The 10,493-nt window shown below is 53.0% G+C and overlaps 1 protein-coding gene across 1 annotated transcript; it reads right to left on the bottom strand.

Annotated features, from left to right (window-relative positions):
• On the bottom strand, positions 1 to 6,120 carry CHLSN (cholesin; the record flags this gene model as incomplete). The annotated part of the gene is made up of 2 exons (XM_084249178.1): positions 1 to 189; positions 6,103 to 6,120. 2 exons carry the CDS (start codon positions 6,118 to 6,120, stop codon positions 1 to 3), a joined length of 207 nt encoding a protein of 68 aa, XP_084105304.1.
• Positions 6,121 to 10,493: the final 4,373 nt, after the last annotated feature.

Below are 10,493 nucleotides of genomic sequence, written 5' to 3'. Positions count from 1 at the left end.
CTAGGAGAGCAGCTGCAGCACCTGCCGGATGCGCTGCATCTTCTCCAGCAGCAGGGGTTCTGGGTCGCCGGCGCCCTCCTTGTCCAGCTCCTGCATCATGGCTTCAGCCTTCTGCACAGTCAGCTCTCGGGCCTGGCCCTTCAGCCCCTCAAGGTAGGCCAGCAGGGTGGAAAAGTGCTCACTGGGAACCTGCCCAGGAAGGACGAGAAGAAGCGGGTGGGTTGGGGCCAGGCAGGGGTGGCAGGGGAAACATGGACACAGTGGGAAAGCAAGATGTCTGTGGTGTGAGGCCCAGGGCTCCTGGCCCAGCAGCCAGTGCTACGGGTTTTGCTCTTGTGCCTGAAAGGAGACTTGTCCATCCCACAGGATCCTGCTGCCAGGGCCGGAGGAGCTCAGGCAACCAGGCAGCAGAGGGCACCACACCAGTCTCTGGGCAAGCATCTGCTCCCACTCTGTCCTACTGGATGACAGGACAGGGACAGGGAGACAAGGGAGGAGCCAGCCTGCTGGAGTCCAGTGAGGAAGGTGAGGCCTAAGCTGCGAAACCAAATGATGCTGCAGATCATCCCCCTACCCACGCCAAAATTCCAGTACTGGCTGTGCCAACCACTTCTAGTAAGAGTGAGGACAGTGAAAATGTCAGAAGCCCATTAAAAAGCATGTAGGAGGGCCTCCCCGGTGGCGCAGCGGTTGAGCGCTGGGTTGCGAAGCTGCCCGCGGCCTCTGCGGCGCCAGTTCGATCCCCGGCTGCTCTCAGGCCACCAGAGGAGGGTCCCACATGGCGCGCAGACCTCTCCTGCCGCCCGCTGCTCCCCTCAGCAGTGTACTTCGGTCCTTCTGCCTGTTCTGCTCCCCGCTCTGGCTCTGGTGAATTCTCTCACCCTCCCGTGCTTCTGACTGTACCCAGTGCATGTATAAACAAAACAAACAAACAAACCAGCAAACAAATAAATAAAGCATGCCTCTATAAAAAAAAAAAAAAAAAAAAAAAAAAAGCATGTAGGAGGGCCTCCCCAGTGGTGCAGCGGTTGAGCGTTGGGTTGCGAAGCTGCCCGCGGCGTCTGCGGCGCCGGTTCGATTCCCGGCTGCTCCCCGGCCACCGGAGGAGGGTCCCACATGGCGCGCAGACCTCTCCTGCCGCCCGCTGCTCCCCTCAGCAGTGTACTTCGGTCCTTCTGCCTGTTCTGCTCCCCGCTCTGACTCTGGTGAATTCTCTCACCCTCCCGCACTTCTGACTGTACCCAGTGCATATATAAACAAAACAAACAAACAAACAAATAAATAAAACATGCCTCTATATATATATATATAAAAAAAAAGCATGTAGGAAAGGAAGAAAATAAAGAGCCCATGCACCTAAGTAAAGAGAGCTCACCTAATACCCTTTCTGCTCATGCTTCCAAAAAACACAAAACAGGGCACCCCTCACCACTCTCTGCCAAAGTGCAGTCAGTGATGAACTGCCTGCCATGTGTGTGCCTTGTACTGTTTAATGGCTGAAGCTGAGAAATTGGGATGGAAGCATCTAGTGGCTCTAAGGGTCGCCAAGGATCCAAGATTTAAAGGCTTTCCACATATACAAAAAGGAACCTACTCTGTTGACTGCCTAGGACAGAGCAGCTCAGCACAGGTATTACTTTGTGGCCTTAGGTGACTGATCTTACAGGAGGAATCCAGGAGTTCCCATCTGTACACTTCTAACATAGGTGCAACACTGAGCTGATGCCAGAGGAGTACGGCCCCTTCGTTCTAATTCTTAAGAGCACAAAGTTCTGCCACCATAGGGCACTAAGCTATCTGAAGAAAGCTTCTATATTTGAAGCCAGAGGCCAAACAACAAACCAAAAGCAAACTGGATAAAACTTAGGTCATAGGGGAGAAGTAAATCACCAAAATGTGTTATTAATATCCTCAAATAGGAAGGTATATATTGCATTTATAAAATAAGAGGTATATTCAGAGAAGCATATTCAGAGAATAAAAAGTAGAAGTATAGTCAGAGAATAAAAAGCTTCCTGTCTGCAACAACACTTATTATCTGTCTTTCCAGTTTGGTCACCTTGGTAGATGTGAGAATCTCTTGCTGTGGTTTGAGCATCTTTTCATGAGCTTACTAGGCATTTTTATCTCTTCTTTGGAAAAATGTCTATTTAGCTCCTTTGCCTTTTAAAATTGGACTAAATATCCTTTTATTAGTTAGCAAAGTTCTTTGTATATTCAAGACATTAGTCCCTTATTAGACACATGATTTATAAATATCTTCCCCGTTGCAGGGGTTTGTCATCTCACTTTCTTGATGGTATTGCTTGTAGTACAGTTTTTAATTTTGAAGGAATCCTATTCATTTTCTTTTGTCACTTGTACTTTTAGAGTTGTATTTGAGATACCACTGCCTGACTTGAGGTCATGAAATGCACGCCTGTATCCTCTTCTCAGAGATTTAGTTTTAGTTTTTCTATCTAGGTCTGTGACTCACGATTCACCCCTTTCACTTAAGGTGTGAGGCTGAGGTCTACTTTCATTCTTTTGTGTGTGGATGACCAGCTGCCCCAGCACTACTCATTGAGGACACTTCTTACCACTGGACAGTCTTGGTTTTCACCTTGAAGACCAATTCATGTGAATGTGAAGTTTTACTTCTGGGCTCTCTACTCTGCTCTGTTGGTCTGTGTGTCTGTCTTTACGTCAGTACCCACTGTCTTGACTACTACAGCTTTATGGTGGCTTTTGAACCTGGGAAGTGTGAGACCTCTGACTCTGTTCTCCTATTTTAAGACTGTGGCTATTCTGGGTGCTGGCACTTGGCCCCAGTGCAGGAAGCGTAATCCAGAAGAGCGGTCATGGTCTGTGCCTGGATCACCTTGGTTCAGTGAGTTAGGGCCAAGGGAGCACCAATAGGCATGCCCTCCCACCTGCTGTGGCTGCAGGAACGGGCAAATGGGAGGCAACTTTGTCCTGTTCATCCCCTGCACCCCAGCAGCACACCCACAGAGCAACCAATAAGTCTGGATCTTCCAATGTTGACATAAAAGGGACAGTGAGGCGAGAAGCAGAACGGCCACCTGGCCTGGCAGAAATGTGCAGACTCAGCTGGACAGGGCCAATGCAACCTGGGCAAGGACATCACAGCTGTGGGCTTTGCTTCCAGACCTTCTTCACACTGTGAAACCCAATCTTATGTTCTGCCCCTGAAAGGAAATGCTCTGAACACTCGGGTACACAGAAGCACACATGCACATGCTTGTGCACACTGCACAGGCAGACGGCCGCCATGAGGTCACGCCGATGTTTGCCTTTGCCTGAGAATATGGAAGCAAGGCTCCTGCAGATGCCAGCTCAGTTTCCTCAAACAACTGCATAGGAAGACTGGGCACTGCATGCATCAGACCACCGGAGTAGTCCTGCTTCAGGCCATGGCCTCTGCTGTCATAGGCAGCTGCATTATAGGATCCAGATGGGCATCCTGGAGAGACTCACAGAGGCCAAGGTGTGAGGCATACATAGCTGAAGAGACCGGGTTAACCACCTCTCCATGGTGGCCAGATGCTTAAAGGGAGCAGGTCCAGGGCCACAGGAGAGGGCCAGGAGGCAGAGGACACAGGCCAAAGATAGGACCCTATGGCAGGAAGGGGGATGTCCAGGACAGATCTGCTGCCTGGCCCCAGCGGCCAGCCCCATCACTGCTCTGAAACAGAAGGGAGCTGGTAGAGAGAGGCCATGTGTTCCCAATTACTGCTGCAGATGTACAGTCTCCCCAGATGAGCTGGAAAGGGACCACAGGTTTGGGCTGTCTTAGGCAAAGGTTGTTAGTCAGAGTCTGAGTTGTATGGAGAAGGTCCTGAAAATCTCTGACCTATAATTTGCCATCCAGAGAGCCAGGCTCCTGAGAGGTGGGTGGGGAGGGGGCAAGTCCAAGCTCTCCCATCTCCAGTCAGAGCTCCACATTTACTCTGCGCAGGTTGCTGTGAATCTGGGGTGGGTGTGGTGCAAAGGGAGGCAAGAGTGGCAAGAAAGGAGAGCTGTGGCCTCCCACAAAGACTCAAGGGGCCAGGAAGTAGCTCCAAGTACCTCCGTCCAGTGGGTGGGTCGTGGAGACATTAGGGGCAGACATGCAAGGGCAGTCAGACCACTAGAGGTTTTGATGATCAGAAGAGTCTTTGGAGCACACACTCACATCCAGTTCTATTTTAACGGCTCCCTAAGTATAAACCATGGAACACCTCCCTGAAGACCAGGGGCAAAGCAGCTAAAGCCCTCCCAGCCCCTGACTAAGACTCCAGTCCTGCCTCCCCCCCCACCTCACTGAACCACATGGGCCAGAAAATATTTGCTGAATGGAGGAGGGACTTCTTGCTATCAGGACACAGAGGTCCCAGGACTTTAGACCCAAAACAGCCAGCATAGCCTTTCCCTTCCTTTCTAGCACCCTCCCCCACTGGCTTCCCCTGGGCCCCTCACACAGGCATTCCCTCTGACCCAGAGTAGTCTGTGTTCCAGAGCTAACTGCCGCTGCCTGCTAGGCCCTCAATGAGACACTATTCCTGGCTCACAGGCTCACACCTACACATTCCCTTGTCCACTCCCTCATTCATCCACTGCCTCCTCCATTCCTCCTCCATTCCTTCATGCGCCCTCTCCTCCATTCCCTCATTTATCCATTTCCAAAACAGCAACTGTGCCCTCTCTGGAAAGCCGCTGGATTCCATCAGCCCCCTGTCCCCGGCATTCAGAGAGACATGCTCCGTTTTGCAGGGTGGCTCTGAAGGCACAGGAGGCCCCCAGAGGGATCTCCGAAGCACCTTCTCAATGTGTCAGGCCCAGGATCCAGGGGTGAGTGAAGCAGACAAGCCCCCTTCTCATGGGGCTCACATTCTGGCAGGGGCAGACTGAATAATAAACTGTAGGGTGTTAGGCTGCAACAAGAGTACCCAGACCCCCCTGGGGGGAACAGTGGGTCTTTCTGGTAGATGGTGCTGGGGCCCCCCTGGATGTCCACATGCAGAAGAAACCTACTCACACCACACACAAAATGAACTTGGAATGGACCAAAGGCCTACACATAGAACTGAAAACTACAAACGTCTTCAAAGAAAACCCAGGAGTAACTCATGACCTTGGGTTAGGCAATGATTTCTTAGCTATAAAACCAAAGATCACACGCAACCAAAGGAAAACATAGAATGATCAGACTGCATGAAAATTAAACCTGTTTGGTAATAACTGACAGACAAGACACACCAGGGATGCTGAGATTAAAGGGTAAAAGACTGACAAGAATTGGTGTTTCCATAATCTCAAAGCGGCTCTACGGTCACACGCTAGTTACTAAAAGGTGACTTGACAGAAATTCCGGTGACACACCTGAATCACAGATCTACACCACACCAAACCTTCATCGTGTCCTGCTACGGGACGCTGTGCTGGGAGCACATGCACCTGATACGTGACCCCACTGCCTCTCCATGTCAGGGCCACACAGGTCAGGTGAGAGGGGACACACAAGTGAGTGTGATTCTGGTTGGTTCTGAGGCTGCTGAGGTTACTGTTTATAGGGATTGTGCTCTGGGGTATTTGGGGGGTGATGTGGAGTCTTCTAGGTATGGGGGAGTCCCACACCCTTAGAACCAGTTCAGTGCCCCCAGGTGGGAAGGGGTCAAGATGGACAAGCACTGAGACACTCCTGGCACTTACTCGGGAGGGTGTGCTCAGGGTGGGCAGGCTTACAGCCCAGTCTGTGGAGCCCAGAAGCCACAGGCCTGAGCCTGGCTATTGGACCAAGCAGGGAGGTTGTGGAGGACCCTCTGGGGCAGGTTGGCAGGGGCTTTTGCTCCCCCAGCCCCAAGCTAGATCTGGATTTCAGTACTAGCTGATATCTGAGTCTAGATTTCATTTCTGTAAAATTAAGGCCTGTGCTGGATCTCTACCACACATACTGTGGCCTCTTTCATAAGCTTGACCAGGCCAGGCTGCTGGGGGCGAGGAGCTGGGACCTGACCCTTCCCTAGCCCTCTAGTGTGCAGAGACCTTCCCATCCTCCCCCACAGCATGCACAGTTCCCCCCACACCTGGTGTGCACAGACATTCTCTCCCCTCCCCACAGACCTTGTCACTGTCGTACATGTTCAGTAGGAGCCAGGTCTGCCTCGTCTTCTGAAATTTCCAGTTCTTACACTTTTGGGCCCAGCTGGGAAGCAAGGACATGACATTCATCAGAGGCAGCCCAGGTGCAGCAGGTCTATCTGTACTGACTGGCCTGGGTGATTTCTTCTAGGTAGGCAGGTGGGGGAGGGTGCAGGCTCTGGGGGAACCCTCTGTAGCCTGAGGCAGCAGACAGAGCAAAGGGCTCAGAGTCATGTGCTGGGAGGACACCTCACCTCTGCACACCTGTCCTGGGTCGCAGCCACCTCAGGCCTGTCCCCACACCTGCAACTGAATGGAATGAGCAGTGCTTTACAATCCTTGACTTTGAAGTTCTGACTTGTGAGTGCAGTGACTATTCCAGAAGCATTCACTGCGTGCTGGGGCAGACTGTCTGCCTGCAGGGGCACGGCCTTCAGACATGAGCTGTGTATGGAGGATGAGGGAGCATCAGCTGGTAGGAACCAGAACCCTGACTGAGGGGCTCCCGGGCTGGACAGTCTCTACTGTGACAGTGGCCTAGCTGGAGCGTGACCAATCTTAACCTCTCACCCGTATGTCCAGGACACAGTCAGCTGCTCACTCGGCGTTCACACAGAGGGGACAGGTGAGCATGAAGTAACAGTACTCAGTACTCGCCATAACAAGAAGCATGGTGGGCAGCTCATTTTTGGGGAGCAGCTCTCTCCTCTTCAGATCCTTATGAAGAGATTCTACTCTCAGCCCTGGGGACTTAGAGTGGAGGGAAACCACCCTAGCCACCCTGGTGGGGAGCCACACTCTCACCTGTTACCCTGAATGTTACTCTCCAGAGTGGATGAGTTGCAGTTTTGTGGGGTAAGTCAGTGCACCCCCTCCCTCCAATCTTCCCAGAGCAGCTGTAGACAATGAACAGACTCATGACATGATCATCTTTGCCCTTTACCTGGGTTTGATGGGAGAAAGGGGTATCATAAGGTGATGCCTGTGTCCTCAGAGAAAAGGGCCTCCTGGGGGATTTATCAACTGGGTGTGAAGCAGAATCCTGCTTAACCTCTGATTTTAAGAAAAAGGATTCCTCCTTCCTCCAAAATAAGTGAGGGAGATGACCCTCTGGTGTGGAGATGATTTAAGAGCCAGCTCAAAGCCACAAGTGCCTAGAATGTGTCACTTCACAAAAACTGCAACTAGAGCCACACCAAAAACCAGAGAAGGACAAGAGGGTACGTCCTCCTCACTGGGAACATGCTGGGTGACCCTGGGCAAGGGCCCTGACCTCCCAGGCCTGTCACCTGTATCTGGGTGCTGGCCAGGGAGCCCCAGAAGTATCTCCTGAACCCTGCTGAGGGTGTCTGGGACTTTCAAGTCAGGGTTTGGGGCAAGCCAGGCCACAGCTGAGGGCTGAGTCTGGTGTGAGGTCAGAGGGAGGTCTCTGGCTGCTTCACCAGCTCATTGGCCCTCCAAGACTGGAGCAATCCCCGCCCCGCCCCCCCAGTGGGTCTGCACACAATACCATTGCCCTTGCTGCCCCACTTCGCTTCGCATAGAGGTGTCCCCAGCTCACACGGTTGGGCTCTGTGATCCTGTGGGGTGGGAACAGGTTTCTATTCAGGAAAGGTGGTATTTTGAAGGGCTCAGAGGTGGTCTGTGGGCTGGTCCCTTGTCTCCTCTTGGCTCCCCACAGCAGGGACCTGGTCCTGACCCCATGAGTTGGGTCCTGCTGTCTGCAGACCCTGGCTAGTGACCTCAGGAGCCAGAGGAACAGGCCATGGATTTCAAGCCCTTGGCAATGTGTCACGTCCCATGCCTGACGCCTATGGCCCTGAGTGAGCGTGCGTTTTACCCCCTCTTCTGGATGAGGCTCTAAGCTAACTGGCTCCATGTCACACAGCACACAGTCACAGTCTTCACTCCCAACCCCTCATCCTAGTGGGAATTCTATTTGGCCAAAGTCCCCACCATGACAGTCCCCCAGCCTCCACCAAGAAGTGGCCCAGGTGGGGTGCTGGTCTCCTGGGAGGGGCAGCCCACACCACCAGGTAACTATAGTTACATTGTACCCACCTCAAAGCTTCAGGTGGTGTGGAAATGGTACTTTCTGCTTTAGACTTATAAATGCTTTTCTCCTTATTGAGGAACAAGTTTAACTGCTGATGGCCAGCTATCTGTAGCAGAGTGTACACCCCCTCCCACCATCTTCTCTGTCCTGCTCAGCCTGCCATTCTTCTTAGTCACTGTCTTAGTGGCCTACTGAGCCCACCCTGCAGGTCCCCGCATGGACCCTACCCCTCCTGGGCCTCTCCTGGCTCCCTGGCTGCTCTTCTTGGGTCCATAGTCTGCACCCAGATGTCACCTTTTCCAGAATTAAAATGACAAGGTCCATGGCATGTCTGCCTTTTCCCCACCTGCATTTCTCTCCAGGGACTCCTTTGTTCTAACACGTGCTCTATCTCTCTCCCACAGAAAAAAAAAAAAAAAAAGCTCTGAGAAGAGCATCTTGGCCTGGCCCCTTCCTGGAGCCCATGGACACTTGTAAACAGGATTCCTGCAAAAAGGGCTGCCTCAGAGTGGGGCAGGGCCAGGTCACGCAGCTGAAGCCCGGAAGGCCCCAGAACCACTTAAGCCCGAGTCAGACTAGAAGACGCTGTCCTGGTGAAGGCTGTTTCTGGGGCCTCAGAAGGACACAGACCCTATAGGAGGCTGGTCAATGCAGACCTGGCTGGTTCCTGCTGCTGAGAGCCATTGTTGTGCTGGTGACACTGGCTGTGCTCACTGGCGGTGCTGGCCATTTCTGCAGTATAAGCACGACACCAGATGCAGGGGAACGGATTGAACCAGATCCCCTGATGTTACTGCTGAGTCTCCCCCAGGCACCAAAGACCCATGGAGCAGCCCAGTCAGCCCCACCCTCACCACGCAGAGGGTAGCTTCTCACCTACAGAGGTAGTCCAGAGCCAGCTCTGCCCCCGAGCGCTGGGCTGGTGGGGTCTGGGCTTTGATACCTGCCTCCCGCAGGCGCTTCCTTTCCTCTTTCTTCCGTTCCTTCTTCAGCTTCCTTTCTTGGAGCCTCCTCTCCTCTGGGGACAGCTCAGGATCTGACTCCTGCAAGGTCTCGAAAGTTGCTTCTCCCTGAAAGTCAAGGGAATACTCACCTTAGGGATTCAGGAATAGGTGAGTCTCCTTGCAGTGGGGTACACTGCTGCAGCCACAGTGCAGCTGGCAGGGACTCTACTGCCTCAGGGGGCTGGACACGTGGTTGGGGGTGGGCTCTGACCCGGAGGACCCATGGCTCTGCTACACCCACAACAGTAGCTGGGCTCCCCGGCCCTCCCTTGCTGCCAGGACCATGTGGCTATGAATGGTGCTTCCTTGGTAAATGAGCTGCACCCCAGGCCTTGGTGAAGGGGAGTCCTGCGGGGATGTACTCAGTGTAACTCTATTCAAAGCCCCCTCCCCTCCACGTCCCAAAACTGACTGACCACAGACCCATTTGTGAACCGGTGCCTGCATGCATGAGCTCAGACCTGGAGTTCTGGGGTTTTGGCAGGCCCCCTACTTGAAATTTTCCTAAGAGGCCCCACCCTCTGGGATAACACAGACTGGCTCATGGGGGTATTCAATCTTCCCTCAACAAGCCTTTACTGAGCCCCTTTGGTATACACTAGAACAGCAGAGGCACTGGAATCAGCTCCTGGGCTAAGGTGCTGGGCAGAGGGTAGGACATGGTGGTCTCTCCTTCTCTTGAAAGGGGCCATGGTGCAGTTATGTAATATTTCCCAGTGAGCTCTCACCCAGAAAGTGCAGTTCCCCTTTGCCCAAACTAACAAACCAAACAAGACAACCAAGGGGCAGCCTGTGTTCTTGGAGCTTGCGTGCAGGACTGTTTCGGCTGCTGTCCAAACATTTCGTCTTTCCTGTGTTGACTGACTCAGGCTGGAGCCGGCAAGGGACTGGTGTCAGGGACCTGGCTGTGGCCCCCCAGACCTCTCCTGACCTACTCGGCCAGCTCTAGAAAGCAAGTAAAGTAAAGCAGCTACGCTGCCCTTCCTTCCTCTGCCCTGCTCACTAGATGTTCAACGGGTCCCCTCATAAAATGCCAATCCCTTGACAACCTTTGTGTTCCCACTCAACACCCCACTCCTCACTCCTTCCGGAATCTTCTAAAAACAAAAGCTTACTCTCTCCAGCGCCTCCCTCTTCCTCCTCTACAAAGCCAGCTGGAATTTACCAGCAGTGCAGTTTCAGGGCCCCACACTGGGGTCATTTCTGGCAGCCTTGTCTTGAGGGGAGGGCTGCTGGATTTGAAATGCGCATGGGAAATGCAGGCTATAGGACCTGCTATGCCAGCCTCCAGACCACTGCCTTGGAGGGGCTTC

This window comes from Talpa europaea (genome assembly GCF_964194135.1).
Source record: "Talpa europaea genome assembly, chromosome: 12".
Lineage (NCBI taxonomy): Eukaryota > Metazoa > Chordata > Mammalia > Eulipotyphla > Talpidae > Talpa > Talpa europaea.
The sequence above is the reverse complement of the archived record's forward strand: the minus strand, read 5'-3'. Positions and strand labels throughout refer to the sequence as shown.